The sequence below is a fragment of the Haemaphysalis longicornis genome, unplaced genomic scaffold (assembly GCF_048455015.1).
Source record: "Haemaphysalis longicornis isolate Haplotype H1 unplaced genomic scaffold, Haemaphysalis longicornis Haplotype H1 scaffold_1, whole genome shotgun sequence".
Lineage (NCBI taxonomy): Eukaryota > Metazoa > Arthropoda > Arachnida > Ixodida > Ixodidae > Haemaphysalis > Haemaphysalis longicornis.
In genome coordinates this window covers 34,206,187-34,225,276 of record NW_027526203.1, presented here as the reverse complement: position 1 = coordinate 34,225,276, position 19,090 = coordinate 34,206,187, and the positions used below count along the sequence as shown (strand labels likewise).

At 46.7% G+C, this 19,090-nt stretch overlaps 1 protein-coding gene across 1 annotated transcript in view; it reads right to left on the bottom strand.

Annotated features, from left to right (window-relative positions):
• Positions 1-5,219: 5,219 nt before the first annotated feature.
• The window catches only part of LOC144175800 (frequenin-2-like), a 559,531-nt gene continuing 545,660 nt past the window's right edge, over positions 5,220-19,090 (bottom strand). The window contains exon 8 of the mRNA XM_077704804.1: positions 5,220-17,730. Within this exon, the coding sequence (XP_077560930.1) occupies positions 17,638-17,730 (93 nt within the window). The 3' untranslated portion in view covers positions 5,220-17,637. The remainder of the gene's footprint in view (positions 17,731-19,090) is intronic.

The window sequence follows — 19,090 nt, the reverse complement described above, 5'->3', positions numbered from 1 at the left end:
AAGGTTTACATGTGCTCAGGGCAACCCTCAACTCATAGAGTGTAAATTCAGAATTGTAACCAGATTTTGACCTGTTTTTGTCATGTAAGGACTTTTTTTCACAGGCGGTTTTATGTTTCAGGAAAGTGTTTGTGTACTGTGCAGAGCTGGAAACGTGTTGGAAGTGTTGTGCAAGTGTGTTAGCCTGGTCTTCTAGTGTGTCCCCTGTTGTACTGACCAGGGGCAGGCTGTGTGTCAATTGTCCTTTTAGTTTTCGTATTCGTGTCCAGACTTTGTGTGTGTCTGGAGGTGTGCCAACAAGAAGGTGTGCCAACTCTCTCGTTTTGCCTCACGGCGCACACGTTTCCCTAACGCCTTGGCCCGTTTGAACAAGAGGAGGTTTCCCGACGTGGGGTACCGACGAAGGATACCCCACGCCTTGTTCTGGGCCTCTCGCGCACACCTACAGTCCTCATTCCACCACGCCCTCCGCTGGTTGCGCGGGGCACCAGAGGTGTGGGGTATGGACCTTTCGGCGGCGTCGAGGATGTGCGCCGTGAGGAGTTGGGTAGCTTCTTCAACTTGCAGGTGTCCTATGGATGTGTGGTGTAATTTCTATGTCCCTGTAAATGTGTTCCAGTTAGCTCGAGCCTCATTAAACCTATTATGGGAAGATGAACTGCTTGGGCCTTTATCTATATATGTCAGTGAAGTGGGCAAGTGGTCACTGCCATATGGGTCAGTGCCCACACCCCACTCAAGACATGGAAAGAGAATTGCCGAACCAATAGCCAAGTCAAGATTTGAGTATGTGTTGTGTCCTATGTTATGGTATGTAGGCTGTTTATTGTTGAAAAGGCATGCTCCAGAGGATGTAAGAAACCTCTCTATCAGGCGACCCCGGGCATCCGTACGAGAAGAGCACCATAAAGAATTGTGAGCATTAAGGTCGCCTGTTAAGATGTATGGTTCGGGCAGCTGGTCAACCAGCTCCTCGAAGTCAGAGCTCAAAAGTGTAACATCAGGAGGAATGTATATGGAGCATTCCGTTAGCAACCTATTAAATATTATTAAGCGTATTGCTACAGCCTCAAGGATAGTGTTCAGAGTGACATGGTGGCAGGCTAAGGATTTCAGGGAAATTATGGCCACACCGCCAGAAAAGTGTGTGCAGCCATCCCTGTCCTTTCTGAAGACCATGTAACTATTCAAGAAATGTGTGTGCTTGGAATTCAAATGTGTTTTCTGAACACACATTACACTTGGCTGATTAGCATGCAGTATTTCGTATACATCGTCAAGATTTTTAAGAAGGCCTCTACAGTGCCATTGAATTATGTTTTCTCTTCCCATTATTTAGTGTGAGAGCTACTGGAGTGTGTGTGTTTATGTGTCGTCTTTCGGGGCTGTGACTCTCGCCTTTTTTGGCTTGTCGGGAGGCTTGGGCGTCGGGACGCGTTCCTTGCGGTGCACCGCAGGCAAAACTGCCCGATGTCCATCTCATCATCCGACGTCCTGGGTGTGCCCGTCGAACCGGCCCCCCCCCCCCGGACTTGGCCCCTTTTCGGGGGCCCTTCGTTTGACCCGCCACCGCCGGTGGTGTCGGAGGCACCAGAAGTGGCACGGGCGGTGCGGTGGCGGTGGGAGCCGGTGCGGGGCTCGTGGTGTCCATGGCACTCTCCAACGCACTGGACGATGGGGAGGCACGGACGAGAGTGGCACCGGTCCCGACGGAAGAGGTTGCCACCACAACTGCTGCTGGCTCAGTGAGCGGTGCGGAGGCGGGTTGGGCTGCCAGAGGCAACGCAGGGGGGGGGGGGGCGGGGGCGGGACCAAGTCCGACTCGCGGTACTGGGTCCCCGCCGAAACCAGACGCCGCTCCGCCCCCCGGCGAGCTGCGTCGGCATACCTCCCCAGGGGGAAAGAGGCGAACCTCTTTCGCGCCTCTGGGAAGGTAAGGTTCTCAGTAACTTTCACTCTGATGAATTCCTCCTCCTGCTTGAATTTCTCGCATGTCCTAGAGTAGGCCCCGTGGGGTTCCTGGCAGGTAGCACAGATGAGGGTTTGCGATGGACAGTTGTCTGATGCATGATCATGTTGTGCACACTTGGCGCATGTTAGTTGACCACGGCAGGCGGTAGTGTCATGCCCGAACCGTTGGCACTTGAAACAGCTTCGCGGGTTCGGGATGTACGGCCGGACAGAACAATGAATGAAACCTGCTTTGATGGATTCGGGGAGTGTGGAACGGTCAAATGTCAAGATAATATGCTTTGTCATGATCTGTTTATCATCTCGCCGCATGGTGATGCGCCTCACTGCCGTCACGCCCTCGCCTTTCAGACCTTCGAGCAGATCGGCTTCCGTCTCATTTATCAGACCTGGCTCAGAAATCACACCCTGAGAGCTATTGAGGCTACGGTGGGGTGTGACTCTGATGTCCAGATCTGCCATGCGATTCTGGGTAAGGAGGTTTGTGGCTTGCTGGTGAGTGTTCACCTCGACCAGAACTTCACCGGTTCTCAGTTTCTTGGCTTGGAAAGACTTGCCCAAGATGCCTTCAAGGAATTTGGTGATAAGGAACGCTGACTGGGAGGAGATAGGATTTGACTTGTCAAGAGATTCAAGAATCAAGAAGCGCGGATAGTTATCTGGCTTTTGAGATGCAATTGTTGGCAAGGGTGGGAATGAAGCTTCGGTGCGGCCCCTTTTCTGGGGCCGATCACGTTTGGGGGGGGGGGGGGTTTGGAAAATGCCATATGATACATTGGAAAGCTGGGAGACGGGGGTACTTTCTCCTTTGACCTTACCCTGGTAGTCAAAGAGGTCCCGGAGCTTCCTGCCTGGTAGACAGGCAGGGAGCCCATCGGCCGGAGCTTGACCAAGGCTCCGACAGCCACCGTTCGTGGTTTCTAACCCTCCACCTATAAACACATCGCCACGGTTGGATCCAGCTTATGTTTGGGGGCTCGGGGTCCGCGGTATCGCCAATACCGTCACCAAGATTGCTCAAGGTGCCCCGTGCGGGGGTTTGTAATACTAGAGCCATGGCTGAGCATCTGAAATCAGGCAGGTTGAGCAGACACAGAAAGAGTTGGTGACAGTAAACAGTGAATTTATTGTGCCAACAGTTTCTCTAATCAATAAAAAAAAGCGCTCGCCCCAGTCTTGCGTTGTAACACTAATAGAGAGTTCTAGTATAGCGGAAAGCGCCACTTTAGCGAATCCATAGCGTTAGCGGGCACGGTAACCGTCGCGTAACGAGGAGCTATCCGTTTGCGATTGCGGCGCGCAAACGTTAACGCAACAGCTAAAACGCTATACTAAAAGTCTCTAATAAAAAAGTCGCTAATAACACAAGCAAGAGTGCCAACTTACCTTGAGGAAGGTTTTAGAACGGTTAAGGTCTGATGAGCAGCGAATTGTTCATTTCGCGTCACCAGCTATGTTTGAACCACAACTTAGTCACGGCGGCACTGGATGTCGCCACAACGGGGCATTATTGCTTTTGCATTAACATATCGCGGCTCTGAATAGGCAGGTCGTCTTAACGCTATGGCTGGCTTATAGCGCGCCATTTTCTGTAGTCATAAACTTCGCGATGTCGGCTACGCTCATCAAAACCGGCAGCCAGACCCTGTAGGTCTTCCGTGTAAATAGAACACGAGGACAAAATAAAACTTTAATTTGTAATAACCAGCTTTTAGCAACTTCGTTAATTCAATTTAACCCTCGGTAGACAATGTTTAAAAATAACATACCAAATATTGTAATACTTTAAAAGTTTGCTTTACATGAATTTTGGTGGTGTAAGCGGAGAGCGACAGTAAATGTATTTATCAGTGCACTAACAGTTTGTTAGCGTTCGGGTGGCACGATCGAACGAAACTCACAAATCCCACAGAGAAAGCATTTTAATGAGCGCGATAGTGGGAGTGCAACCCTCGTCCGGGAACCCAAGTGTTGCCTAGCCGTCTTCACCCGTATCACCAGCAGGCTCTGGTCCTTCACTCGACTGCTGATGAACATTCTCTCCCACATCTCATAGAAGGAATGGGTGGAGAGGGGTGGTAGGGCTGGGTTAAGAGGGCATTCCCGGATTGTGCGTTAGAGAGTACTTAGTTGTGGACAAAATTTCCACAGAGCAGGGAACTGTGTGTGGAAAAATAAATGCATTCGGTCTGGGTGCACAAATATTCGTGTTTTCAGTTGTCGAAGTTTCCTGATCTTTCCTGAGGGTGAGACAAGAGCAGGGAAATTTTCTTCTGGTGATCCGGTAAAACTGGGTACTGCTTTGATAGGTGAGCAGTGGTGGTATGTGGGGGGGGGGGGGGTGCTGCAGTAACCTCAGGGGCTCTGTGGGTAGATAGCGAGCCTGTTGATGGGCGAAGTGGTTGCCCGTTATACAGCAATGGGCAGGTGTGCACACGATAATTCGGTGAGTAGGATGGTAGCGTTGAAGAACGCGGAGGGTCGTTGGTGCCACCCTACCAGACAGAAAACTGCAGCAAGCTGCTTGTGAATAGGTGACTATGACTTTGCTGCAGGACTGAATGAGGTCTTGACAATGGCTAGTTATTCGGCGTCCCGAGGGGAGGTTGTCCAGACGGACACGAATGCAAATTAGATGGCTTCGGTAGTTATCCACTGCAACCGTGCTTCGGTTGTCAGCGTAGGAAGCGGTTTCGGTTTAGTCTACATGACAGCGATTGCCGTATCTTCATTCGTGGGCGCCGGTGCGCGCAGTCCTGTGCTCGGGATGGAGGCCTGCATTCATCTCCTTGGGGAGCGGTCTCAGTGAAGTATGTTTACGCCACTCGTCTGAGTCGTTCTGTGGTGTTGGATTTGGTAATGCGTTTTAATGAAAGCCGTTTTCCGAACAACTTGCTAGAAATACAAATGTATGCTAGTCAAAGATAAGACGGAGTTCCAAGAACATTATGTATCCGCCTCTTTTGCAGCCCACTAATTCGTCAATTGCACCCAATTTATTTCCGGATCACCTTGAGGTTTTTGTAAGTGTAAGGCTGCCAGAACGACTTGCTAAAGGCTGCTGAGTTATACAAGGCGGGAATAGCTATCCCATTTAAAAAGTCACCCAGTTGCACATCACTGTGCGGATGGAGTGTATATACTTCGGTAACTCCATCACATCAAAACTTCGCGGGCTGCTGTTGGCACAGAGAGGCAGTATTCAGAAACCACATCACTCGCACATCATGGAAAAGTATTCCTGTATTTTATGGGTTTTCTGGAGAGCGCTGTACATGAACAGCAAACAGAAGCACAGAAAATTGCACAAGAGCGCGCACAGCTAAGCAGGAGTGAAGTGACAAACACAGCCATTACGCAAGTGTTTCGCTCGAGCGACACAATGACAAGTTACTTGGAAACAAAGCAGAGGACACTACATTTAACGCATTTTCTTTCAGAATACAAATCAATCACACACAGTTCTCCAAGAAAATAGATTTTTTAAGCTTCTGGACCACTGTTATGCTTTTTAGTTCTTGTTTTCCTTTTGAGTTGCTCCAGTAGGGAAGACCACAGAAAGCGCAACAAACGCTGCAGGGCACATTATTCACAGGCTCACTACAAAACGAAAACCACCTTTACGTTACAGCAGCCGTAAACATGACAGATAATGTTCGCAGGACAGGCAGTACAGCCCTGAACAAAAAAGTTTTCACCCTGTTTTTACTCAATATGCACGAGTTTCGAAAGTCCCGATAGGTGCCAGATGCCAGCAACGGTACGCGGTTGGCCACATGCGCTGGAGCCAAACAGTGAAAAGCATGGGGCAAGTAGAACCCCTCGATACGCGCGCGCTAGCGAAGCCCTCGCAAATAAAGACACGTTAGGGGCAAGTTGACTAGCGTGTCATCTGTCGACTGAAAATTGAAAGAGTACTCAACCGCTTGCCGCTGCGGCAGTAAGTGATAAAAAAACCTTGAAAGCATATGCAAAGTAATCTAATATAACCTAATTTCAATTGTCTAAATTAAATAGCGGGCTTTATTTTAATTATTTGGGTTGCTAAGTCACTGCTTAGCAATGTTCAGTTCCTCCGTTAGGTGCAGCGAAAATGTACTTGCCGCTGAACTTCAACGAAGCAGGGGCGCTCGCAAGGCTCGGACTCTGAAGCGCCGTTGCGTAACCGGTCTATACTGTGGAACTGTGGTTTTACTTCACACACACGCGTTTACCGCCCAACGGGCCGGCTAAAATTATTTGTAGCAAACCCCAGCAAAACGTGTACACAAGCTTTAGTGAATTCACCCCGAGCATTGAAAAACCAAGCTATAGAAAAAAGCGAAACGCAGATTTTCAGCAAGAAGTAAGTACCTCCCCAAAATTACCCAGACGCAGCAGTATCACAATTACAGCATCACCTTGTATCGATTCCGCCCGCTGTAGCTGACCGAGAGAGAATTTCGCTGTTCACTTGTGATCCGCGTGATTCAACTGACCGGTTATACTCAGATTTAGGGCTCACAAAAGGGGCGAATATACTTGCTTTTATGCAAGCAATAATGCCGCTACACACGCGCCGTATTAGGTGGTAGGTGGTTCTAGTTTCCTTAAGATATATATATATACATATGTATATATATATGTATATATATATATATATTAGTACTAAAAACAGTTTTACACACAGCTACGCAAGCAGACTATAATATATCCTAATGCCGGTAGAAAAAAAAAACAATCATAGCTAACGGACTCCTGTTTATATTAAGCCATGAAAACGCATATAAACGTGTTATTCACCCATGCAGACCAGAAACAAAAGTGCCTGCAGAAATTTTTAAGGGCACGCACTTGATTTTAACTGGTCATGAAAAAAAGGCCGCCATACAGGCGTATTGGGAACATAAAAAAAAACATACAGAATGCACACAGTTTCGATGGCACGAAAATTAGTAATTGACATATGGTGACGGCACAACTGAATACGCCTCCATAATCCGCGTGAACCTTGAACCACATACAGGCGCGCTAATATATATAATTGGGGACCACCAGCAGTACGTTCACGCGGATGCTTGAGGTCAACTCACTGAGGGGGTTGCCATTCCCTCTTATGGCATTATCGAAAAAAAAAGTCTCCACTGAGCAGACGGAGCAAGGGCAGAAGCAAATTTGCCATTTTGAAAGCTGTTGTGCCACCAGCTTCATGCCATAGAAACCCAATATCGTCGCTACGTCTACGCGCGATATCGAGGCGTTATATCGGGTTCTTTCTATGGCAGTGTAAAAAAAATAACGGGAAAGAAGGTGCACGTGCTACGGCGCGCTTGCAGCCTCGTTTTCAAGGCTCCGACTTGAATGCACCGCAGCGAGCTATCGCAGCGGCCACTGCGAAGGGCCACAAGCCAGCGCACCCAAGCCTCCGCGGCGATGACGTCGCATGCGTCCCTCAGTGCGCGTCGCGAGCGGCTGCCCGAGAAATGCGCACCCACAAGAGGGGCTTCAGCACCCAAGCACCCCTCGCTCCTCGTCGCTGCGACGTGACCGAATACAAGCATTACAAGACTTCAACTCGTTCTAGCCCCTACAGTCGCGGTGACGTCGCTACGCCTTCCTTGCGCATCGGCCAGCCAACGTCGTCGACGTGACCGCAACTGGGTTCACTGCGCCTCCATTGCAACAATGTACACGAGGCTTATATTATGCCCCGGAGGTTTGGGTGCCGCGGCAATTCAGCTCTCCTCTTGTACGCGCGAACAATCTGAAAACCTGTGCTCTTCCACAATTATAGGCCAACTTTCAATGGCAGAATTAGAGTGGGCGCGTCACGGCAGCTTCCGGAACGCCAATTTATCCGCTATCTTGAAGATATGCGCTAGCGCAATCAACGAATGTGCTTTCTCTCTGTCGACTTTCCCTTGCAAGCCACAATTTGTTTTGCGGAGGATCGAGTAGAAAACTGCATTCTTCCCCGTCCATCTATTCCTTCACCAGTTGAAACGCCAAGAAGTCTTGGCCAATGCGACGCTGCAAAAGAGGAGAGGGGGCTTTTTCGAAACCCGCGCATTCATGCAGAATTATGTCTTTCACAAGGAAACACGAAAAATGAAGCCACAGTTGGTGCTCTTGGAGCAACGGCTTCGCATTAAGTATTACGAAGACTTCGCAGACGACAGAAAACCATTAATTATTGTCGGCGCTGCGATCATTAGAGAGCGTATGGTGGAATCGATGGGCAGCAACTACTGAGGCGGAAAAATCTGGCCAATTAATGAAACCACTGCGGCGTCTTTTTCTCAACAGATGCTCGGGCCCTGCGCATTAAGAGATGAGCGCGCGAAAAGTAAATGTGAAGTACAATCGATGCCAATTATGTCGCATAACTTTTCTTCTTCGCTTTAGGCCCGAAAATGTTCTCATTCTTTTTACTATTTACGAACGACTAAACTCGGACCATGCAACGGCAAAGTGCTTTCTTGCGGGTTACCTCGGCCTATTTCGTTATGGCAACGAATGCAGGCTGGAAAATAATATTGCAATATATTATTTAATTAACGTCTCAGAAGATGAGAGCGCACCCCTGGTAGTATAGCCTTTGAACTCACATCAAGAGCGCGGGTAATTAACAAGGCTAACTTAATCATAGACACTTCCAAATCAATTTCACTCACGCTCCAATGTTCGGAAAAATTGCGACTTTTTGAAATGGTCACATGTAAAAGAATCCTACAAGCCCACATCAAATAGGAATTGCGTTCCCTGAGAACGAAAAAAAATGCGCTGGAGGCTTTTGAGACTGCTTTATAACAAAAGAATGGCAAGTACCACAGCTGTGAAGCATCAGCTGGCCCAATCGCTGCTTGACAGCCGCTTTCGACAGCACAGGGCAGGTTTAACCGCGACAACCAGAAGCAACAAAAAAAAATATCAGAAGCGCAGTAAACATTTTATAAATGTTTTGCTGAGTTTGTAATTCTTAAAAGCTTTCCTAGCCCGCCTAAGTGAAAAGCTTGTGGACCAAGCCATGAAATTGTGCGCATTGAGGTTGTGCCAAGTGACTGTGGAATTTTCGTAAAAGTCCCCATACAGGAAATATTTGAAGGCTCGCAGGAGTTAGTTTTATCCACGCCAAATACCTGGCGACGAGCTAATTATTCCAAATGGCTACTTTTCCTATTGCATTGATCCAAGTAAAAACGCTGCCTCTATGACATTCCCCGGAAACTCCCTCTTTTTGATTACTCAGTCTTCGGACAAACACCTCTATCACAAGACAGTGTTCCCCCCGAATGAAAACTATTACTCACAGTCAACAAAGTTCTGTTAGGTTACCTCACACCATTTTTTATAGCTAAACGGGGTCTGGTTTAACGCGAAAGTGACCGTAGCCTGGTCGGCGGGACTGGGCGTGCGCGTAATACCGACGCAGTTGCACTACGGCCATGTGTGCGGTCACATGCTGCCGAAATTTTGAATAACCAGAATATCCTGTGCGGAGCAATTTTTTTGTTTCAAAACACCTAAAAAGCTTTTGACCGTGTTTTCTCCTTCCGATGACCTGCCACCATTCTTTCGACGTAGCACTGGGCTTTGTGGGAATGAAAAGGAAACAGAAAGGGTTAACCAATTTTCCGCCGATGCTTCAGGGAAGGAAACAGAAAAGGAATGCCCGGTTTTGTATTTTTTGGTGGAATGCCGAAATGTGCAGTAAAACTACACGGCGGGTACAGTGTTCACCAGCACGTCTGGGCGAATGGCCCGCGTTTACGAAAACGCAGAAAAGTAGTAGGGGGAAGGGTAGTGATGCGGCGAAAACGAGTGGAGCGTTGAAATGAATTCGCACGCTGCTAATGAGTTCGGGCCGACGGAGTGAAACGAGAGCCTCGATATGGCGTAGGTATGCCGAAGTACCACTGCCCCGCTGCTCATCGACGTCGTGCCACCGCGTACTGTAGCCACCTCGACCAACCGAAGAACAGAACGGGTATAGGGTAAGCTGATGCGAATATATGACGCTGCCTAATTTTGGGGTCATTCACTGGAGACCACGCTTTTAGTGCAACGAGATAACAAACAACGTCCTCAAGAGGTGCCACACGATATTCTCGTCGTACACGTTTTGGTCAACTTATTCACGTTGCCTTTCGTCCGGATAGTTTAGAATGCCCGACTGTGTATATTTCTCCGCCAACCATCGCTCTTGAAATCGTTCTTAAGCAGCGCAAACAACCTCGGAACTGTCGCACCAACCATCGCTCTGATAAAGCTGTCCCTTGTCTTTTTCAGTCTTCTGCTTTGGATGAACGGCCCTTGTCCGCTGTGCCCAACCACTTCCACCCTCGCTGGCTTTTCCTTACCTCCTCGACACCATTGTGCACACAAGCCACCTTTCCATGCGTAGCCAACCTCTTGACCTTTGCTTTAGTCATTTTTCTTCCCTCACTCCTTCCTTTCCTTCTTTATTTCCTTCTTGCTTCCCTCATTGCATTTATGGTTCTTTCCCGTCCCGTTGCACGTCACTAGAGAGCGAAACAAACAAACAAACAAACAAACAAACAAACAAACAAACAAACGATCAAATAAATAAATAAATAAATAAATAAATAAATAAATAAATAAATAAATAAATAAATAAATAAATAAATAAATAAATAAATAAATAAATAAATAAATAAATAAATAAATAAATAAATAAATAAATAAATAAATAAAATAAATAAATAAATAAATAAATAAATAAATAAATAAATAAATAAACCTTAACCCCTCTAGTAAACAAAGTAACGCACCTATAGTCAAGGAAAACGTTCCGTAGACCTATTATTTTTGGGGCTACGCTACTCTTTGTTACCATCTATTTTCAGTGAACAATACTGCAGTATGCGCGTCGAAAGAGAGAGAAAAAAAAACAATTAGACATCGAAGCTACATAGATGGCCCAAATTGTTTCGGTGTCGTGCCATCCCTGGTGAAGACTGAAGGTGAACAGGAGGACCGTAAAAGCCAGGAGCCGAGCCGTGCAGTATATGCGCAAATTGAAAAAAAAAAAGAAAAAAGACAAGAGAAAAGAAAACTTTTGCACCTGTCATTCGGCCCGACAGTGGATCCACTGACCACGGTTATATTTAAGTTTGTTCACACCTTGACTGTTGCTGGTGCTCAGCTAATACTGAGGCAGTAAACGGAGGGTGTCTATGGTGACGGGGAAGAAGGGGGTTCAGCGGACTGATGAACTAAGCGAACTGCAATGTTTCCCCTCCACGCTGCGGATTAAGGAATCTGGTTACTTTTAATCGGGCGCTAAAATAGCAATTACATTTACTTTATCCGAACATGGGATAATATGTAGAGTTCCCACATTTGCGCGCTGACGACAGATGTTTTACCAGAAATCAAGAAATACAGGGAGCAGCTGGGTTTTAGGGCCATTTCTATTGAGCACGCGACTTAAAGAAGTTCAGAATCTAGAGAAGGGGGCAGCGGCGTACTGTGCTACCAATCGCAAAAAGCTACTGACCCAACGGGGCCGGATTCAAGATGGCAGATATGCAAGCCCGTATTTTTTACCTTTGCGAGGAATTGTTTAACTACCTAACCTTGAGGATTTTTCGTTTTAGACACCAGAATTTGACACGCAGAAAAATTTCTAGCGTGATGAGTACAGCAATTTTTATTTTGTTATTTTCGAGTTTACTTATGCCAGCTGCCGTTCGTTCTATAGTTAAGGACTACGTCTGTTATAATTCGCCTATAAGACGACGTAATTTTCACTTGCATTTCGGCTTCCATTCCAAAACCACCCTTTAAGAACGCACAATAACCGGATTAACTCAAACTCTACAACAGGTTGGTTTTGAACGCGCGCAACTACGAATAACAAAGGAATTAACTAACGCTAGAATGAATTTGCTTAGCATGTCCCGCAAAACTTTCTCGACGATATCTCATTCCGTTCAGCCACCACAACTCCACATTTATCCCATAGAAACACTGACCCTCGGATGACGTTTCTGCTAACGCTCGAACGACGGGACGACAAAGTCAAAAGTGAATTTTACACTGCGTACACAAAGATATATGCGGGGGCTTTTTTAATGTTTGCCAGCTAACAGTACCTGGAAAATTAGAGCGAGATACCCAAACAAGGGAATATACGCATATACCGCGGCAAATTCTTGTCGGGCTCTTATGCCGTGCTTTTTACAGGAGCTTTAGCTAAGCCTGTCCGGTGTGGCTTTTTGACGCAGTTCAAACCAGCTAATAAAAAAATCTAGGCGGGTCAACTGCCCCTGCCTTGTTACTTCACGGCATAAAATGTTCGTTTAGAAGTTGACTCCAGAGATGCTACCACTGTCGATTCTCGCTCTTTTCGCACTCATGTGGTCGTTACCCTTTTCATTCACACACACACGCACAAAAAAAAGACTAAGTAGTGATACAACTGTGTGTGTTTAACCTTCTTTGCTATTTATTTTTGCTTTCACCTGCCGCAACTAGGTTGAGGCAGGCAGAACTAAAAATCCGCAATTTTTTCCAGAAGTCTAAAGCACAACTGTTAAGTTGATATTCTCTGAAACAATTCGCGCATACTATCGTAGAGACAATCTTGACATTCTTGGTAGCTGGTTTTAATACAAAAAATAAAAGGTGCATACTTAGTGCCTTCGTCATTAACCGAATTACGAAAACACGCTTGAAAATAAACAGCTTACGATTTGTTCTAAGAGTTCCCACTACCTACATATAAGCAAGCTCTCTGAGGTGATGCTGGAGCTCAATTCTAGCGGTCTCAACGGAAGCTAACGTTCTACGTTCATTCTGAAGTATCTAGCAGGGCTAATCGCGGGTAAACTATCAGGAAACGTCTCTAATTGCCAATTTTACGGAATAGTTTACAATTCTAGAGATTTAGTTGTTTCTTCTTCGCCGTCGAACCGTCTACAGCTGCCACCTCCTCTCCTGTCCCTCCATTCTCTTGTAGGGCTGTTTTTCTCACACATTTCCATGACATTTAGTGCACTCGTAAGCAGAATGCGTTGTGTGAGACTGAACAATATGGTGGAGACAAATGACACCAACAGAATCCTTCAGCAAGCTGCTACTGGCGCCTAAACAAATACACGGAGAGGTGGTTCTCGCCAATAAGTGGAATCTCTTTATTCTAGACTTTTAATGTCTCAGGCTGTATAGGAGAAACGAAGAAGATTTTAGGCTGTCTTCGGCGCTGGTTCTCGCTGTCGTGACCAACGAAAAACGTCTGCTCTTTCCGTAGACGCCATGTTCACATACTAAAGCCTTTTGTTGTCCTTAGCACCAGTCTCGCAGCAGCGAGAAGACAGGAAGCGACACGAAATTGGCTGAGATTTCTCTCACAGTCGTTTCTCCGTCCACGGTGAGCACCCTTTTGATTAATACAAAAGCAAATCGAGCAGATGACTCTTCTGCACCATGCGAGAAGCTACCACTACAACCTAATGTGCGTAAAGAGTACAAGCACAAGCACAAAAATACACATGAATACAATTAATGGCAAGCTGTCAGTAGAAGTACACATCTAAATCGGGGTCACAAGCAACACAACATATGCGTAACACGGGTATATCCCGTAATCAGATTACGGACAAAGCGCGGCAGAAGTAGGGCAAACACAGAGGTGGGCTCTTGAGTATCGTCGTGCTGGAACGTCATAAACCCGGATTTTTCACAGCTATATTTGGGCAGCGCAAGGAAGCAGTGCGAATTTAGGTGCTGCGTACATGCGACACATATAACGGGGAAACCAGACGTTTGAAATACAATCACGTAGTAACGTGGCGGAGAATGCGCATTGCTCGCGGATGTGACCCAGTCAAAGCAACTGACATGGTCAAAGTCTTCAAATAAAAAGAACTGCTACAAGGAGACCTTAGGTAGGTGAGGAAGTTGAATGGCTGCCAAAAAATGAAATAAAAGCTGGGAGAACTGCTTTTAAGCGGATGTATCTGCTCTTGTAGACGATTCGAAAAAGCGAATTACGGCGTGGTACAATTCACAAGAGGAAATGTTACATTAATAAAGGAGGCCGTAGTAAAGAACACTGGCTGGTAAACCCAACCTATAGCGAGCCTGAGTAAGTTCATCTGGCAAGGTGGGGAAAGCTGTCTTCCCGATAGAAACGAAAAGCCCCTTGAGCCATGCCGGTTCCAAAGCGAACGCTATGCAAACTCTGCATGGCGGGTGTGTTTTGCAAGGATGTCAGGAATATAGCAGCTGCAACACACGGAAAATTACTAGCTAATTCAGACTAGGTTTAGTAGAAATAAACTATCACTTTTCCACCAAACAACGGCACTCACAATCGACTACGCCAACTTTTAACAAGCTCTGTCCGTTCAGTTATCCACACGTGACGCCAGGCTGGTCCCAAACGCACAGATTTTCGCCTCTTGGTTTCGACATTCAGTGCCTGTGGCACACACTCTTGCACAAGGAAAGTCACGCTGCACACTCGCCCTGCATTTTCACTTCGCATAGACAAAGCCTACACTACCGTTTCCCTTTTTCCACAGCAGCACCAATCATAGAAACCACACTTGAACACCTGCTACACTGGTACACCAGAGGCATACCACTAGCGGTGCGTTCGCCTGCTGTTCAAATGCACGCACCAGACATACCAAAAAAGAAGATACTCCCGTGAACACAGTGAAAATGGCAAACAACAAGACAGCACGGTAAGAAAACGAACGTTTTGTTCCCGCTAAACTTTATTCTACACGCTCTAAGCATTTTTTTTTCACGTGTGAGGGATTTGATAGACCCGAGAATTTTCCGCAGGTTATATAGTTGCACACTGTACAAGGCTGTCGATCGCAGGTCATTAGGCTGTGCTCTGCACAAAATTGAAACGCCAGGCGCTCAAGACAAAGAAATGACAACAAAGGAGGCATCAGGTGCGACTGCCACTGGTTTGGGGTCTCTGTAGCACTTTCGACGAGCGTACTCAGGCTCTGCGCGCGAACACATCTATTCTCCTCTCCATTATGCGTGGAGGATTGAAGACAAAAAGCAAACACCAAGAGTATTTCGGAAGGTAAACAGTGAGTGCGCGCGCGATCGTAACAGTGGTGCATCGAGGCAGGGGTACACAGAGGCGGTGAAGACTATGCGCAGGGCTATCGGTTCGTGCTTCGGGCCGCTGCGCACAAAATTAGCAACAACACTTGGCGGGGGAAACAAAGGGGAAGAGCCACGTCGCTGCCCAACGGGACATAAATTCGACAGGCAGATATCGTTCGGCTGCTGGGGTCGCTGCTCGTGCATTAGTTTGCTCGCTCAGTGGAACGCGGAAGTCGCATTCGCATTTGTTATACGAGCTTCGATGGGTCGCTTGACCACAAGGTGATTCCGCCAACCGCGATAAAACGGCCGCCGAACGAGTGTCTATGTACAGGTGTTAAACGCATGTTCGTCGTGCGACGAGAAAGAGAAACCGTAAGAAGTCGGTGTTGTAAGATCTCCTGGCAAGGGTTGCTCGCTACGACAACGAAGCCCCCACCATGGACGCGCGCCTAGCGAGCTACGCGAGTGGTTGCCCACGGCGGTACCTGCTGACGTGGCATCAGTAAAGATCATCTCTCCGGCTAGCAGCTTTACACTGTCACTTCAACAGCCAGTCAGTCACGAAGAACATTGTTCGCCTCCTCAAACGCTTTACCAAAAAGAAGCGCTTTTTCCCTGTGTTTCGTTTGTCATTGGTCCACTGTTGTCGAAACGCTGTTCTGGTCCTAGCCTCATGAAAGCGTTCGCGCTACATGGAATATGTGATGATGTTGGTGGTGACGCACTAAGGGAGGCGAAAAAGAATAAAATACGCGGGCGCGAAAATGCAATAACAAAAGGAAAACTGTGAAGGATAAATCGTGCCTAGTACGCCGGCTTAACATCCACGCGTATGACGCCCGTCTGTACCCGCAAGTTGTGGATGTCAGTGGTTTGGGCCATGTTACAAACAGGGCGATTTGGACAGTCACTACGTGGGTCAGTATACACTACTCTACAGCCTTACATATGCAGTGGATACCACGAAATGCTGCTTTGTAGAATCTATGTATTTTTTCAGGCGAGAAATGATTGTCAGCTATGGCGGGGTGCAGAAAGTGCTAAATATACATGCATTTATGTCACTCCGAGCTGCGAAGTACATGGAACAAGACTGAAATCTCGACGCGCGTGATAGGCGTATCGGGTTTGAAGAATGCGGGGGGAGCAATATAGTTCCAAAGTTTCGGGACGTCAGCATTACACCTATAATGGCACATACGAGAAACGGGTTGGCACATTTGTTCGCGGGAGAAAGGAAGGAGCAACTCTGATGACCATAAAAAATGCATAGCTTCTTCTTCACAATCGCTGAAGAATCTGGGGTAACTTAGCTCTACCGTGATTGACGCCCCTGTAATATTGCGAAATGTTTCCACGATAACCTTCGGGCGTGATTATGTGTACTAATACTCGCTCAAAAAAACATTTTGCGTTGTATTCACCCCTTTCTTTGCTTCATGCTGAGCTGAGGTGATAAGCGTGGTTAGACAGCTTAACTCTGCAAAACTATATTCCAATAACTCGGTCGACAAATAGAATTCCCTTTCGTAACAGTGATGGGAAGTGCATCAGTTATGATATAATGCAATGATGTTCACCCTAATCAGCAGACGGTACGTCTTGGGCGGTCGTTCTTTAAAGTTATCTAACTGAAAACAGATCGCCAATTTCGAAGCAATTTCGATAATACTGCTTTCCATGCGTCACGAGGAAGTTAAAATATCTGAGCGTCGGAGGTTCTGCGTCGCGTTTGGCCGATACAGTGCGCAGGGAGTCGAAATTAAGCTAGCAGCGTGGGAGCTGGACTTTCAAAATAGGCGTTAGTAAAAAATGTGACATTTTTAGAAAATGCATCATCACAGTGCGGTCAATTTTATCCATAGGCACAATATTTGATCAACGTTTTTTTCTCAGGCGATTGACTACCGGCGATAATTTTGATTCGAAGCAATATTAAAGGCTGTAAAAGACTTATATCCTTTCCAGAATTTATCTGCTGCTACACGGCACAAGGACTCACTCTTTAAACACTCCTAATATTACCTCTTTCTTCAAAAAAAAAAAAAAGAAAACCGTGAGTGTGCGGCCTAATGTGCGTTTAGGATAACAAAACTGAAACAAAATACCGTAGGATATGAGGACCCCGTGACGCTGCATTGTGCACCTGCAAATGAAGTTTTGCCAATGATGTCTTGTGACCTTGGGATGTGGAAACTCAGAATTGAAAAGTGCCAAAATCTAGGTACATTTATGCAAGTGAATATTAATTTCAGTGTTTCATTTGTTCTGCTGACGTCCTGTTTGTTTTTATGGCTTTTTTTACGTTTCACGTGCCGGCCCAGTGTCTCGTTGACCGGTAAGTGTCAAACTCATGATGGTTAAGCTTAGGAAATACCAAGCGGGGCAAAATAAAAGGCGAAGCACGAAATGAAAACAAAAAGCAAAAGTGAAACAGCCAGAGGATATAGAGTCAGAGCAGAGCGCGAGCCGATGGGGAGACAGGAGGCGCTGGGCGTCTCAGTAAATGGGCGGGATGTGGGAGTAGTTGAGCTCGAACGTGGGAGGCTGGACCAGCATGGACTGACTGGCTGTGAGGTTGTGTCAAGGAGCGTAAAGAGACAGCGCTTGCACAATCTTGGGGTCCTGCTTGGAGCCCTCGCGGAACTCCTCCAGCGTCAGCCGGTTGTCGTGGTTCTGCGGAGAGGAGAGGGAGGGGGAGACAAAACAAGCGTCAATCCAGCGTTGGTGTGCTCCCCAGAATAGTGCCCGGAGACGTATAAATATTCAGGACATTTGACCTGCGTTTCACGTGTTCATACGCGGCGTAGCACGCTCCTTTTGGCTTTGCAACCACGTAAGAAAATGGTGCGAGGGGCGTTCACCATACCTTGCAATGTATTTTTCTGGAAAACTGACGACAAAGGCAGAATGAAATGTATCGAATTGAGAGCTGCATTTTCCATCCAGCCTGACAAATGCATAATTCGCTACTGTTTATTAAAAACAATTTACATACAAGCAATCTGCCAAAGACCGTTTTTTTCCCGCAAAATTACCGCAAGACTACCGGTGCATGGTCGAGAGTAACCGTATAGAAACGTACTTCAGGCGCATTAAAAGCATTTTGTTTTTGTATTTTTTTTTGGGGGGGGGGGAACTATAGTGGACTAAACTGCCCAATTATCTAGGGTGGCGCTATGTGGTCCGACATGAACTCACGTACTTTTAAGTGACAGCTATCCCTGTTGTAATTTAGGCCTCCTTACTGTTTCAAAATTAGATCCAGCCAACGTGCCATGGATCAAATAAGGATTGCAGTAGCGCTTAGGGACAGGAAACGAGCAACCTGGATTAGGGAGCATACTCGAATAGAAGGTATTACAGTTAGAATTAAGTTAAAGAACTGGACTTGGGCTGGCCATGTAGTACGAGGATCTGACAGCAGGCGGGCGATAAGGGCAACAGAATGGACACCAAGGGACGGGACTAGAAGAAGGGGAAGGCCATTCACTCGATGGAGAGACGAAATAAGAAAATTCGATTGCAAAGAATGGACTCGAGAAGCGCAGGACAGAAGCCGGTGGAAGCCATTAGGACAGGTCTTCGTCCTGCAGTGGCGCTAAACAGGCTCTTGGTGGTGATGATGATGATGATGATGATGATGATGATGATGACGACGACTGTTTCATCTCGAAGTCACTGCTGTCAATTACCGTGTTATCTTATTGCCCTGTTAAGTCGGTGATTCCGCGCATGTTCCTTCTTTCCGCTCCCTAGGTAGATGCTCGATGTATGCGATCATTTGTAATTTGTCCTCTTTTGGAGAGCATGGAACGCGAGTTTGGACTGGTATCTATTTCTATGCTCGAAGGCATCCAAAGAAAATCGATCAGATTTGTCTAGTATGCTTACGGTTGGTATATTTCCTCTGGAGCACTTTTAAATCTAGCCGAGCCTGAAACCTTGGAAATAAGACGTTACCGCGATCGCCTGAAACACTCACATCTACTCTACCATGAAAACTTGTTTCTTGCTACCAACGCATACTTAACAC